Source organism: Aquarana catesbeiana, linkage group LG01 (assembly GCF_042186555.1).
Source record: "Aquarana catesbeiana isolate 2022-GZ linkage group LG01, ASM4218655v1, whole genome shotgun sequence".
NCBI lineage: Eukaryota > Metazoa > Chordata > Amphibia > Anura > Ranidae > Aquarana > Aquarana catesbeiana.
This window is the reverse complement of record NC_133324.1, coordinates 405,635,508-405,651,356: the sequence shown is the minus strand read 5'-3', so window position 1 is coordinate 405,651,356 and position 15,849 is coordinate 405,635,508. Positions and strand designations below refer to the sequence as shown.

The window sequence follows — 15,849 nt, the reverse complement described above, 5'->3', positions numbered from 1 at the left end:
GGGGGTTAAGTCAGTACTAGGGATGTGTTCTAACTGTAGGGGGATGAGCTGTGTGTGGCATGTCACTGATCTCAGCTCCCGATGACAGAGAGTAAAGATCAGTGAGACTGTCACTAGGCAGAACGGGGAGAGATGCTTGTTTACATCAGCATCTCCCCGTTCGTCCTCTCCGTGAGGCGATCGCGGGTAACCCCGCAGCGATTGAGTCCACGGGACCCGACTCACGGAGCTCATGGCAGGCGTGTGCCGCCGGCGGGGCGCGCGCACACGTCGGCAAATTCAAAGTAATGTATGGGTACGTTACTTTGCGCAGCCGTGCCATTCTGCCGGCCTTTATCTAAAGGAGCCGGTCGCAAAGGGGTTAAATAGCTACATCTTTCAGGTTTGCCTGCAAAAGAGTTGATATATATTATACTCTATGGGCATTTCCTTCTTTCATTCCTTAGAAAACAATTATAATCCAATTTGTCTTGATTTTAAATATTGCCACTGAATTTGGAGAGTATGTCTGCTAAAGATTTATTTGATATGTTGAATGGTTCTGACTCAAGGTCACATCTTACTTCCATTATACTCTATGGGCATTCCCTTCTGTCATTTATCTGGTATTCCATAGAAAACATCTGTAATCCCAAATAATCTCAATTTTAGAATCTGCTACTCTACTTGAGGAACACCTGTGGGAAAGGTGAAGTTGCTATGTCTCTCAGATTTGCCTGCAAACAAGTTTATATTTGCTTCCCATTATACTCTATGGGCATTCCCTTATGTCATTCACCTGTGTCATTATATAGAAAACAATAATAATCCCGCTTCATCTCAATTTTGGACATCACCACTAAACATAGAGTATGTCTACTAAAGATTGATCGGATCTGGCTAATGGTTCTGACTCCAGGTCACATCTCGCTTCCCATATACTCTATGGGCATTCCTTTCTTTTATGTTTCTGTCATTCCATAGAAAACCGCTGGTATCACAAATAATCTCAATATAAACTATATCCTTCTCTACTTGAGGAACACCTGTGGGATAGGATAAATCGTTATGTGTCTCAAATTTGCCTGCAAATCAGTTTATATTTTGCTTCACATTATACTCTATGGGGATTCCCTTCTGTCATTAACCCTTGTCATTCCATTGAAAATGCTAATCCCGCTTCATCTCAATATTAAACATTGCCTTTTATTATGGACAGAATGTCTTCTAAAGATTGATCTGATATGTCGAATGGTTCCCAGTCGAGGTGACATTTTGCTTCCCATTCTATTCTATGGGCATTTCTTTGTATTATTTATTGGTCATTCCATAGAAAAGAGATGTAATCCCAAATATCAATATTAATATCTGCTGCTCTACTTAATGAACACCTGTGGGAAAGGATACATCAATATGTCTCTCAGATTTGCCTTCAAATAAGTTTATATTTTGCTTCCCATTATATTCTATGGGCATTCCTTTCTGTCATTCACCTTTCAATCCATAGAAAACAATAATAATCCCACTTCATCTCAATATTAAACATTGTCATTGAACCCGGAGAGTATGTATGCTAACAATTAATCTGATATATTGAATGGGTTTTATTCCAGGACACATCTTGCTTCCCATTATACTCTACGGGCATTCCATTCTGTCATATGTTTGTCATTCCATAGAAAACAATAATAATCCCGCTTAATGTGAAATTTGGACATCACCACTGAACATAGAGAGTATGTCTGCTAAAGATTGATCTGATATGAGCAATGGTTCTGACTCCAGGTCACATTTTGCTTCCCCTTATACTCTATGGGCATTCCTTTCTATTATTTATCTGTCATTGCATAGAAAACAGCTGTAATCCCAAATAATCTCAATCTTACAATCTGCTACTCTACTTGAGGAACAGCTGTGGGAAAGGTGAAATTGCTATGTCTCTCAGATTTGCCTGCAAATGCATAGTTGCCAACAGTCTCGATTTTCCCAGGAAAATCCCAATTTTGTGAGTGTTTTTCTCAAAAAACGTCAACGGCTCCACACAAATGGCCGCCGTCACCTCCACAAGTCAGTCAATGAGTCGTTTCCCCTTGTGTTCAGTGCAGGGGAGAGGGGCAGCCAATCGGCTTCTCTCTTCAGTGTACAAATAGAAAATTCTATTGTACACTGAAGCCTTTTGGCTACAGGGATTGGCAACTCCTCCCCCCTCTCCACTGAACACAAGGAAATGTTCAGTCACCACCGCCAACCCTCCGCTCTGCCCCGTGTGTGACAATGTCTCGTTTATCTGGGATAGACGAGAAGAGAAGAGGGGCCGCCGGGGAGCAGCCGCGCGTGACATGAGAGACAGCACTTACTACACACACTTCCTGCGCTACTCTGCATACTGGCTAGTAAGATGCTGGTGATGTGTCCCTGATGTGCCCTATAATGTTCCCCGATCATGTGCCCCCTGAGGTGGCCCATGCCCTAATGTGCCCTGTGCCCTGTGCCCTGATATGCCATGTGCCCTGATGTGCTATGTGCCCCATAATGTGCCATAATGTGCCCTGATGTGCTATGTGCCCTGACGTGCCCCATGCCCTGATGTGCTATGTGCCCCATAATGTGCCCTGATGTGCTCCATAATGTGCCATGTGCCCTGACGTGCCCCGTGCCCTGATGTGCCCCGTAATGTGCCCTGATGTGCCATAATGTGCCATAATGTGCCCTAATGTGCCATGATGTGCTATGTGCCCCATGCCCTGATGTGCCATGTGCTCAGATGTGCCCCATAATCTGTACCCTGATGTGGCCTGGTGTGCTGTACCCCGATATGCTGTGCACTGATGTGCCTTGTATCCTGATGTGCTGTGCCCTGATGTACCGTACCCTGATGTGTTGTGCCCTGGGCCGGTCTGGATGAAGTCCAGGGCCACATTTTTGTCCCAGTCCAGCCCTGGCCCCCTCCCCCCATATCATCACCATACCTGCCCCCCCTCCCCCATGTCATCACCATACCTGTTCCCCCCATGTCGCCACTATACCTGCACCCCCTCCCCCCCATATCACCACCATACCTGCAGCCCCCTCCCCCCATGTCACCACTATACCTGCCTCCCTCCCCCATGTCATCACCATACCTGCACCCCCTCCCCCATGTCAACACCATGCCTGCACCCGCCTCCCCCATGTCAACACCATGCCTGCACCCGCCTCCCCCATGACAACACCATGCCTGCACCCGCCTCCCCCCATGACAACACCATGCCTGCACCCGCCTCCCCCCATGACAACACCATGCCTGCATCCCCCTCCTCCCATGCCTGCACCCCCTCCGGCCTAGTCACCACCATGCCTGCACCCCCCAGGTCACCATCATGCCTGCACCCCTAAATCACCACCCTGTCTCCACCCTTCCCCAAGTCAGCCTGTAACACCCCAAGTCACCATGCCTCCACCCACACACCTCTCTCCCCTTGTCACCAATCTTGAGGAGATGTAGCTAGACTGTAGCCAACACTCCATCTGCAGCCAACACTCCAGTGGGGACACCCGATGTAAGAGGTACTGTACTGGGAATGCCTGGTGGAAGAGGCACTCTGCTGGGGCACCTGATGTAAGGACAGACTCTGCTGGGGGCACCTGATGCAAGGATGAACTCTGCTGGGGCACCTGATGCAAGGATGAACTCTGCTGGGGGAACCTGATGTAAGGACAGACTCTGCTGGGGGAACCTGATGTAAGGACAGACTCTGCTGGGGGAACCTGATGGCATCTGGTGGCAGGCGACGTAGCAGGTGACACGCTCAGTGGTCCCACTGATTCTGCATTATGGTGAGTTGAATGATTTCATTTTATATTACAATGTAATAATAGAAATAATGCGCTTCAATCATCCTGACAACACCATAACAACCATGGTGCCGGGATGATTGAAGCGCCAACACCAGGTGTTTGGAGTATCTTTATCTGCTGATGGTTAAACTCTGGAATACACATTGCTATTGTGGTGTAGGATCTGGGTCTGCTGTCCCTCCATCCCTCTCCCTCTACCCCCCTTTCCCTCTGCATCCCTCATTCATCTTAGACTCTAACCACAACCCATTTTAGTCATGCCCATGTAAGCCACGCCCACTATTGCACGTAAACCACGCCCCCTTTTTTTTTTGCATTTTTTCTATGCCACGCCTACTAATGCATGCCCCATCCCCTAATTATAGGCTGACTCCGCCTACAGCCAAAAAAGTGTCGCAAAATTTTTTTTTCCAATGTTGGCAACTATGCAAATGAGTTTATATTGTACTTCCCATTATACTCTATGGGCATTCCCTTCTGTCATTCACCTTTGTTATGCCATAAAAAACAATAATAATCCCACCTAATCTCAATATTAAACATGGCCACTGATATTTAAAAGTAGGTTTAAAAAAAAAAAAAAGATATGTCTAAAGAGTCTGTCACAAATTGAATTTTTTTTTCCATTATTCTCTATGGGCATTCCATCTCCCTGTTAAAGTCTATGGGCATTCCATTCTGTCATTCCTTTTAGTATGTCCCGTGTAAGAAATATACAGGAGAAAATGCATAACAACAAGGGGAGTGTAGAGGTGGGCGGGGAGTCTACTGACATCACGACTCCACCCACCGAGCTCCAGACAACAGACCCACCCACAGAATCTGCAGTTTTTTGGATCTCATAACAGACAGAGGGGAGACATTTGACAGGTAAAGATACATGCAGGAGGCATGTATATCCTTATAGATAACCCCTATGGCAGTAGTTTAGAAAGGATGACATTGGGTTTACATCCACTTTAATGCAATGAATGCATTAAGGCAAAAAATATTTTAGCTTTAGAACCACTTTAAGCCCTGGTTCACATTATGAACTACCTGCAAATCACATAAGAACTGCACCACATTTCTGTGCAATTCACATGCGACTCAGTGGGTGCAATTTGAGCACATTCATTTTGAATGAGCTCAAATTGCACCACATTGCACCATAGACATGCAGGCACCTTTTCTGGAGCGGCTCTGCAACCGGATCACATAGCCATTTTGTACTATGTGATCTGGTGCAGGCAAACGCACTGCGTTTGTGACCTGCGCTTGAGGTGTGGTTAACTTTGTACCAATACCCACATTGGATTGCAAGGGCAGTGTGGCTGGAATGTGGTGCTGGAAATGCGCAGGAATTGCACGAGTATGAACCTAGGCTAAATAAACAGTTATAGACATAAAAAAAATATTGTTTCTTTTCATAATTGAAGAACTTCAGAAACATACAAGGAATCAATTTTAAAATACTGCCACAGTAAATTCATGAAATCTACTCTTAGGCCCCTTTCATACGATCGGACCGTTCAGGTCCGCCTGTCAGTTTTGACAGCGGACCTGAACGGGCGCTTTATGTTAGCCTATGGAGCGTCGGATGTCAGCGGAGACATGTCCGCTTACATCCGACCCAGTCCAATCCGCTAAAAGCAGACGGATGGCCCTACATCCAGGTCTGTCGCTGGCGGATCGGATGAGATCTGATGAAAACGGACATCCTGTCCATTTTCATCCGATCCCTCCATAGGCGGCAGCAGCGCCTGACAAGCCCCTCCCCGCTCAGTGAGCGGAGAGGGACCTGTCATCCGCCGGCTCAGCGGAGATCAACGGACAGATCTCCCGCTGAGCCGGCGGACCGAGGCGGGCTCCGTAGAAACGGAGTCCGCCTCATGTGAAAGGGGCCTTACACAATCTTCCCACAACCCTCCAACTAAATTCAGACTAAAAAAGTGAGCAATTATGGACGGTGAGCCAATAAGGCCGAGTTGTAGTAAACAATATTGCAATGTTGTCAGGTTATCAGGAAATGCAAAGGCAGGTGTTCAGACAACAGGAGAGTGCACTGGGAGGAGTTCAGCAATGTGCTAAAAGCTCTTGCACAGCTCATGTTCACATTGTGTGATGGCAAACTAAAAAGCCTAAAATCCCATATACTGAATACCTGCTTAGTTGGCTCACAAGCAGTTGTTTTTGAGGTAAAGCCAACCAAGCCTTTAGACATAAAGCAAAATACACACCTTACTCGAAATTTAACAATTTGCTTGCTTGTTTCATCCACAAGGAAGGTATGATTAGGAGGATACCAAATTCTGTCAGTCTCATTCATTAACGCAAACAGGCTATAATAAACTGGTGTCACACCTGTAAAGAAAAAAAAAAATATATATGATTATGCAGATACGAAAACAGTCAGTTTGTCTTTGGATATCATTTATGGCAAAATACATTATTTCTCCACCTAAGTCCAGACAGTAAATGGGTGAGAAGGGGATGGAAGGAAGCAGTGTCAGTTATTTTTGCCTTGGAGATTGGTTTTCTAAAATGTGTCCCTCTAGATACATTTCTCCATTGCATTAATTTACATAATGTAATATCTGATAAATGACATCACGACCACAAAAAGTAGAGATGAGTTGTTAAAGCAGAACTCCGGGAAAAAACTTTTTTACATGTCCTTGTTGCTGATCTCCTACCTTCACCAACTATGCCACCCATGTTCTTCTGAAGTAGCTTTCTGATCTTGCTGAAAAAACGGTACTAACCTGTGATAGCCTGTTTGTAAGACCGCTGGCTGCTATTCCTCCTGTATCCTCAGCCAGCAGTCTTGTCACTTCCCAGTTGTAGTTCTCTAACGCGAGCAGGGATTTCCATTTCCTCTCTGCTCACTGTAGTGGGCGGAGGGGTCTCGCAGCCCCCGGTCTGTGCTGCCCATGGAGGTGGTGTTGTCCTTCTCCTCCTCCCTCCTCATCTGCTCCCTGCCAGCACCGCCCCCACTTCGCCCCTGTCCGCCATCTCAGTGCAGAGCGGGATCATTACCAGGAATCATCCGGATAACAGAGCGGAGATCTTGGCCTGTGACAGGTCTTGTATGGGAGAACACCGCTCGCCGTAACGTCCCGCCTCCCGTACCAGTGTTGGAACAGTGCTCTGTCTATCACAATGCTGGTATGGGAGGCAAAACGTTACGACGAGTGGTGTTCTCGCATGCAAGACCTGTCACAGCCCAATATCTCCACTCTGTCATCCGGATGATTTCTGGTAATGATCCCGCTCTGCACTGGTGGACACTGATAAGACAGCACAGATGGGCACTGATAAGACCGCACTGATGAGCACTGATAAACTGCACTAATGGGCACGGAGGATGCTTTTATGGGCACCGAAAAGCTGCACTGATGAAGCAGCACTGATATGCCTACACTTAAGGGCACTGATAAGCAGTGGACACCATCCACTGCTTTACTGACACAGTCCAGTGCCAAATATCTGTAAGAGGGGTTTCCATAATCCCTATCAAGTTTGCAGTCATTTTTGATGTCTTATTTTCAGTCTAATGTGTATTATGTGTGACGTTACATATCACAGAGACCGATATTTTGGCAATATTGAAGCTTATTGAGATTTCCATACATTAGAGGGTTACACCATTATTGTGGTATTGATTAGTAAGTTAGCGCTGCACTTTTTTGTTTTTTTTCTCATGCCGACATTTACTTGTGTCACATGCTAATGTTAAGCAGCATGGCCCGGCTCTCTGTGTTGCAGCTAGGGAAGCGCTCATATACACCATACCAGCACTGATTGCTGATAGAAAGATATCAAAGCTACAGCAGGAGGAGGAATATTTCTAATACTGAATTACAGCAGAGTACAGTATGTATAATATATATTTAAGGGCATGTGTCTACAGTTCAGTAATGATTACATAAAGCAAGTAAGGACGTCTACTCCCCCTGCTTCCCAGATGGGTCTACACTGACCAGGTTGGCTTTATCCCTGGCAGAGAAGCCAGGGATAATACCACAAAGGCCATAGATATACACCATTGGCTAACATCTACTACAACTAAAGTTTTTTTCTATCCCTTGATGCGGAGAAGGCGTTAGACAGGGTAGCCTGGGACTACATGTCAGCGGCATTACAAGCACTTGGAATCCTCACACACCTTCTACAAATGATCATGGCTTTGTACTGGTCCCCTACAGCCAGGATCAGAGTTAATGGCCACCTGTCGAACGCCTTCTCTATTGCCAATGGCACACGTCAGGGTTGTCCCCTCTCACCTCTCATTTTTGTTCTTACCATGGAACCCTTCCTCTGCAGACTGAGGGAAAATCCTGACATCAAAGGGATTGACATAAAACATAAACAATACAAAATTGCTGCCTACGCAGATGACATCCTACTATTCCTTTCTGATCCCATAAACACCATTCCCAACCTGCTTCAAGATTTTGCTGTATTCAAAAAACTATCCAACTTACAGATACATTTAGAAAAATTCAAAGCCCTTAACATAACACTCCCAACAACATTGGTCTCTCAGTGGCAACACAATTTTCCCTTTAGTTGGGAGGCACACAAACTTACTTACCTAAGTATTAAACCCCCCACCAGACTGTCTGAGCTATACGCCATAAATTTCTTGCCCACACTCCACAAAATTCAAGGGGACTTAAACAAATGGCATAAAGGCCCCTTTTCATGGCAAAGCGGCAATCTTAAAGCGGAGTTCCACCCTAAAGTGGAACTTCCGCTCATCGGATTCCCCCCCCCTCCGGTGTCACAATTGGCACCTTTTAGGGGGGAGGGGGGGTGCAGATACCTGTATAATACAGGTATCTGCACCCACTTCTGGGTATAGCTAGCCGCAGCTAGCCGCAAACCCCCCGCCCACCCCCGTTGTGTTGTGGGAAATACACAGTTCCCACAACACAACGGGGACCAGTGTAGACGCGCAGTGCGACTCGCGCATGCGCAGCAGGGAACCGGGCAGCGAAGCCGCAACGCTTCACTTCCTGATTCCCTCAGTGAGAATGGCGGCGGCAGCACCCGAGGATCGAGTGACGGTTCGGTCTCAGGTGCCGACATTGCTGGACCCCGGGACAGGTAAGTGTCCTTATTTTAAAAGTCAGCAGCTGAAGTATTTGCAGCTGCTGACATCTAAACAATTTTTTTATCGCAAAACTCCGCTTTAAAGATGAACGTTCTTCCCAGAATACTCTATTTGCTGCAAACAATCCAAATCAAACTTCCCCCCTCTTTCTTTACTTCCTACAAAAGAATGTGCAGAAACCTCCCGTGGTCCGCTCGCCCTCCCAGGTTGGGATAAACTGATGCTTCCTAAGCGGAAAGGGGGAATAGGACTACCAGACCTACTTACATACCATAAGGCTTGCCAACTCACGAGAATCGTAGACTGGCATGTACACAAACAAAATAAAGACTGGATCCAGGTAGAAAATGCCTTTACACAAATTCCAATATCTCATCTTCCCTGGATTAATCAGGATTCGATCCCTAAGGATTGCTCCACCCACCCACTAATAGGACCCACACTACTAACGTTTAAGACATCTTGCAAAACCTTTAAATTGATCCCTTCTCCTGGGCCCATGACCCCATTGTCCCAAAATCCTGACTTCCCACCAGGCCTATTGTCTCATGACCTAACTGTATATCAAAATGAACCCCAGGTCAGAGCACACAATTCTTCAATGATGAAGTTCTCCTCTCACACTTGGCCATGTCCTCCAAATTTCCAGAACTTAACATACCCTTTTTCAAGTTCCTTCAAATCCGACATTTCTTGCATAGTACCCAACCACTTTTGCGCTGGTACAGGGATCTTGCTCCCTTTGAACACCTTTGTACTAGCACAGAGCCACAGGGTCACTTGATCTCAGCAATCTATGCTCTCTTACTCTCAGAAACCACCCCCAACACTAAGACTCACCGGCTCTGGGAAACAGAACTATCAATAGAATTGTCCAAGGATGATTGGGAACACATTTATGAGCACACACATATGGGTTCTATCAACATCTCTGCACAAGAGAACAGATACAAACTTTGCTCCCGATAAGATTCATAAATTCTTCCCAAGCGTCCCCCCACTATGCTGGAGATGTAAGTCCGCAGTAGGCTCCCTCCTCCATATATGGTGGGAGTGCCCCATAATTCAATCATACTGGAAAGAAGTACATGACTTAGTTGTTAAAATCACGTTCTACACCCCAGACTTCACCCCAGCACAATATCTACTACACCACACGTCACTGCCAATGTCAGCATACCAGAAATCCCTCACTTTACACCTGATTAATGTGGCCACCCAGTGCCTACCTGTGCACTGGAGAAGTGCTAACCCCCCCTCCTCCCACTATCACTGAATGGCTTTGCCAAGTAGAAAGAACAGCAGAAATGGAAAGGCTCATTCACCAAGCTAACAACACACTAAATTCAGTAGCACTTGGGCTTGTTGGATTCATTATAGAGAATCCACGGGAGACACCATCCCCCAAAGATCACCTTCATCCCGAGCAAGGGATAACCAAGTAATAAGTCAACCATGAAGCAAAAAACTCCGTCACTCCTATCCCCCCCCCCACCCGAACTTTAGGTTACTGCTAAATTTCATATCCGGAACATGCAGTATTTCACTTGAAGTAGTGGACTATGGTACCTATATGGCAAAACAAACCGGCTGTTAACACAGAAGTATCCAACCACTACATTCACTGAAATGAAATTCAAATCTACAGGGGATAAGTATTATACAACATTGGTTGAACCATATCTCTTTGCTACATTATAAAAATGTTGGGAGTCCCCTCCTGTTCACAGTTAGATCCCTTTTGGGGTGCACAGGCATTGGGTTGACCTGTATCGGTTTACCCTCATGTCCCCTTGGAAGCCCCATTTCTTTATACGACACCTATGGTATCCAAGACCTTAGTAGGCTCGGATCGTAATGGGATCTATGCCACTGATGGCATCCTCTGTCTAGGGCAGACATTATTACACAAACTATGAATATACTTATCTTGTCAGTTTGAATAAGTAGCACTGTTCTTCACTGCCTATTCTTTGATTGGTATATGCTCACAGTAATCCTGTTATAAGGTTGTCACTGTGAAAATTTCAATAAAAATTTCTTGGTGGAAAAAAAAAAAAAAAAGCAAGTAAGGACAATATGTTTATCTCCTGCTGTGGCTGGAGGGGGAGAGTACAAGCAAGCTTTGCATGTATAGGACTGTAACCTACCTATCCTGCTGTGTGTTACTGAGTAGTGTGGCTGGCTGGCTGGCTGGCTGCAGAATGAGGGGTGTGATTTATGTTGAAGTGGGCTTTTTCACATTTACACGTACAGGCCTAGTGTACATTCCCACAGTCACTCCAATTCCAAAGATTCAAGGGAAATGTAGTTTGATTACAGTGTAGAGAGAGAAGAGGATATGATGCAATCACTGTTCTAACAGCTCCTCTTTGGCAGAATATATAATGCATTTTTTGAATTAAAGAGCTGACTTCCTGAAAATTCAATTAGACTTTTCTCTTCAATGGTAAGGAATTTCACAAATGTAATAACTGTTTAGTGTTTTGTGTAGGGGGGTGTGCTAATGATTTTTTTGCCAATCCCAGAGTTCTGCTTTATATGTTATCACAGCCACCAAGGCCTTGCGCACACCGGCTTCAGCTTATATAAACAGGAGTGTGTACTGCAAGCTATTGCAACCCTTTGCAAAGCTTTCTTCGTTGTTTGTTTTTTGAAGTTTGTAAAGTTCCAGTTTCGGAATTTAAAACACAGATCCTAAAAAAAGAAGTGTTGCCTGTCACATACAAACGCTGTTAGCGGGCTTCAGTAAGCTTTAGTACTATGTAAACCTTGATGAAAGCCTGCTGAAGCCTGCTAGCAACACGTTTAACCCTTATACTGCCAGAGTCCTATTTTGCTTTTTTTTGTTGTTTTATTTTTTTCACACATTTAGAAAATATTTTCAGATCTGAAGATTATTTAAAACTCCCAAAACATCTTTCTTTTTTTTTTTTTTTTTAAAGCATTAAAAAACCTCCAAATCCGTTAAACTCACATGCAGAGCTGCTGCTCAAGAATTAATGCTGCGGCGTGACGTCCGTGCGCAGCAGTGCTGCATCTGAGTTTGCCAGGTGTTTTTTTACTCAGAGGTTTTTTAATGCATTGTACCCATGATTGTTTAAATTAAATTACTACACTATGGTCGTATTTTATATGCTCTGTCTGTGAACTCTACTGATACAGTCATGGCAGTATCTTAACCCACTGTGAGGAAAAAGGACAGAGGCAGTATACATATGTTAGGAGACTAAGATAGCAAGGGTGGGGTGATCCTGTTCAGAGCAATCAGGTTGTTGTTGCCGCACTTGATGTAGCCAATATTTCTGGTGAGTGTGTAATTTAATGAGTTGTAATAAAGGACCACTCATTGAAAGATTTGCTCCAGATCCAATTCAGTGATGGATGGCACTTCCTTTGTTTTTGTAACACTTGGACTTTGACAAAGACTATTTTGGTGTATTACATGCTGTTCATACTCAGCCACTACTAGATTTGTCTATTGCAAGAAACCTGCTTGATCCTGCTGCTCTCCATCTCCTGTTCATGTCCCCAATTCAGCTAGGGATTTTGCAGAGCTGTGGCACCAACTCTGCAACTTTCAGTGAGTTTCTATGCTGAGCATTTCCTCCCTGTCATAGTTACATAGTTACATAGTAGGTGAGGTTGAAAAAAGACACAAGTCCATCAAGTCCAACCTATGTGTGTGATTATGTGTCAGTATTACATTACATATCCCTGTATATTGCGGTCATATCTGAGCAGTCCCTGTGACTATAGAGTCACACATGTGGATATGTGGTTGTATACACAGTGGTAAATGGCAGCCCACTCCCTCCCTCCTCCTCCATGCCCACTAACCAGCTAAACACAATGGGGGTTAGATTCTACATGTAGATTAATAGAGGTTTCACCTCCCTGTTATTCTAATACACAGGCTGGAGGGACGCGAGACAGCCCGTAACTGCCAAAAAATAATAAAGATTTGATTTCAAATATAGATTTGTATGACAATTTAAAGCAATTTATTGATATTTGTTATTTATTTTTACTCTGCATTCCAAAGGCTGTTTATTTTTTATTTATTTATTTTTTTCACATGTGACCAGCAACAGAGAACTAGAAGCTCCTCCTGCTTATGTTTCCCTGCAGACAGGCTGGAAAAGAGCTGGGGCATGTGACAGCTGTATATCCATTAGGAAAAAAGGTACTTGGATGGGTTTTTCTTTATTAAAATAATTACAGTGCCATCCATCCACACACAGACATAGAAGGGACAATGTAAATTAACCACTTGCCGACCAGCCTCCGTCATACTGCGGCAGGTCGGCACAATCCTGCAAACGGTCGTAGCTGTACGTCGGCTCCTTTAAGCGGCATAGCATGCTGCATTGCGGGGGTGCCGATGCTCGTGGCCGGCAGTCACGATGACCGCTGGCCACGTGCGGGATGTGTGCGTGTAAACATACAAATCTGTTCTGTGAGGAGAGAAAAGGCAGATAACGAGTTCCTAATAGCTAGGAACCATGATCTGTCATCTCCTATAGTCCGTCCCCTCCCCCCACAGTTAAAACACACAGTCAAAGAACACAGTTAACCCCTTCATTGCCCCCTAGTGTTAACCCCTTCCCTGCCAGTGACATTTACACAGTAATCAGAGCATTTTTATAGCACTGATCACTGTATAATTATCAATGGTTTCAAAAATGTGTCAAACGTGTCTGATGTGTCCACCATAAAATCGCAGATCGCTGCCATTACTAGTAAATAAAAATAATAATAAAAATGCCATAAATCTATCCCCTATTTTGTAATCAATATACGCATATTGTGATTTGTATTACCAAAAATATGTAGAAGAATACAAATCGGCCTAAACGGAGGAAAAAATTAGCTTTTTGTAAAAAAAAAAAAATTGGGGATATTTATTATAGCAAAAAGTACAAAATTCTGTTTTTTCAAAATTGTCGCTCTTTTTTGTTTATAGAGCAAAAAATAAAAACCGCAGAGATGATCAAATACCACCAAAAGAAAGCTCTATTTGTGGGGGAAAAAAGGACGTCAATTTTGTTTAGGTACAGCTTTGCACGACCGTGCAATCGCCAGTTAAAGCGACGCAGAGCCGCATCGCAAAAAAATGGCCTGGTCATTTAGCAACCAAATCTTCCGGAGCTGAAGTGGTTAAACAGCGTGTGTTTAGTATCCCTTTAACCGCTTGCCGACTGTGCCATAGCTGAATGACGGCTACAGCGTGGCTCGATAACTCTGGGAGGGCGTACTTTGACGTCCTCCCAGAATTGCGCACCCGGGTATATTGTGACCGCCGGGTCCTGTCACATGCTCAGCAATCCCATCCACCCCCATCCGTACCAAGCCATACCCATCCATGCCACATCAGTTCTCATCCATGCCACTACAGTTCCTCATAAAAGTGTAATAGGTAGTCAAATTAAATTTGACATTTATGCGCCTAGAACACCTGACGGTGCTCCCTGCATGTTGGGCCTCTCTATGTGGCCAGGCTGTGTACATGTGGTATCGCCGTACTCAGGAATGGGAGAATCTATTTTAGGGTGTCATTTTTGGTATGTACATGCTATGTGTTAGAAATATTGTATAAATGGACAACTTTGTGTAAAAAAAAAAAAAAGAAATGCGTTCATTTTCTTTACACATTTTCCAAAAACTTGTAGAAAAAAATGACATGTTCAAAAGACTCATGCCTCATAGGATTATGCATTGTGTTTTCTTTCCAAAATGGGGTCATTTTTGGGGCGTTTCCATTGTCCTGGTGCTCCAGGGCCTTCAAAAGTGTAAGAGGTAGTTAAGAAATTATATGTGTAATTTATGCTCCAAGAACGTGTGATGGCGCTCCCTCAATGTTGGGCCTCTGTATGTGGCCACACTGTGTAAAAGTCTCACACATGTGGTATCGCCATACTCAGGAGTAGCAGAATGTGTTTTGGGGTGTAATTTGTGCTATGCATATACGGTTTGTGAGAAATAACCTGCTAATATAACAATTTTGTGAAAAAAAAATCTTGATTTTGCAAAGAATTGTGGGAAAAATTACAACTTCAAAAGACCTCATCATGCTTCCTGCTAAATACCTTGGAATGTCTACTTTCCAAAAAGGGGTCATTTGGGGAGTATTTGTACTTTCCTGGCTTGTTAGGGTCTCAAGAAATTAGATAGGCCGTCAGTACATCAGGTGTGATCAATTTTCAGAGATTGGCACCATAGCTAGTGGACTATATAACTTTCGCAAAGAGCAAATAATATACACTAATTTGGGTTTTTACCAAAGATATGTAGCAGTATAAGTTTTGGCCAAAATTTATGAAGAAAAATTACTAATTTGCAAAATTTTATAACACAAGCGGAAAAAAAAAAATTTTTTTTAACAGCATTTCAAAATGTGAGAGCACCGAAAACTGAAAATTGGTCTGGTTAGGAAGGGGGTTTAAGTACCCAGTGGGTAAGTGGTTAAAGAGCTTTACAAAAGAAGTATGGGTTCACAAAAAAACAACATACTCCCCTAGATGGCTGCAGCTGTCCCCCACTGGCTCTACACCGAGAACTGAGCGATCCAAGACGGCTGATCGCTTAGTGCTTTCTTCTCAAGGACCAGAGAGCTGGTGACTGCTTTCAGGCAGAAAAGCTTGACGCATATAAAAGCAGCATTAAGGAGTGTTTGGCATTTTCAAGTGTACATTGATTATAGTGCAAAATGAGCAGAGGGAAATGTTTTGGGAAAAAAGAAGCTTATAAAAGCAAATGACCATAAACTCTCAAACTCTTCTGCAATACGAGCCACTATGAGCATTTTTTATGTGGCTTTTTCCTGCAAGAGGTTCTGGCATTTTTTCAGCCGCCTAGTGTGCTTGGCCCCCTAGGATGTTTCCCACAGATGTACTTAACTTGCATTGTCATGATTCATTATTTATCCATGATGC

The 15,849-nt window shown here is 44.2% G+C and overlaps 1 protein-coding gene across 4 annotated transcripts in view; it reads right to left on the bottom strand.

The window, feature by feature from the left end:
• JAK2 (Janus kinase 2) overlaps positions 1–15,849 on the bottom strand; it is a 338,377-nt gene that overhangs the window by 201,536 nt on the left and 120,992 nt on the right. For all 4 annotated transcript variants that reach the window (XM_073635018.1, XM_073635011.1, XM_073635003.1 and 1 more), the window contains one exon: positions 6,036–6,159. In XM_073635018.1, coding sequence (XP_073491119.1) covers positions 6,036–6,159 — 124 coding nt within the window. The remainder of the gene's footprint in view (positions 1–6,035; positions 6,160–15,849) is intronic.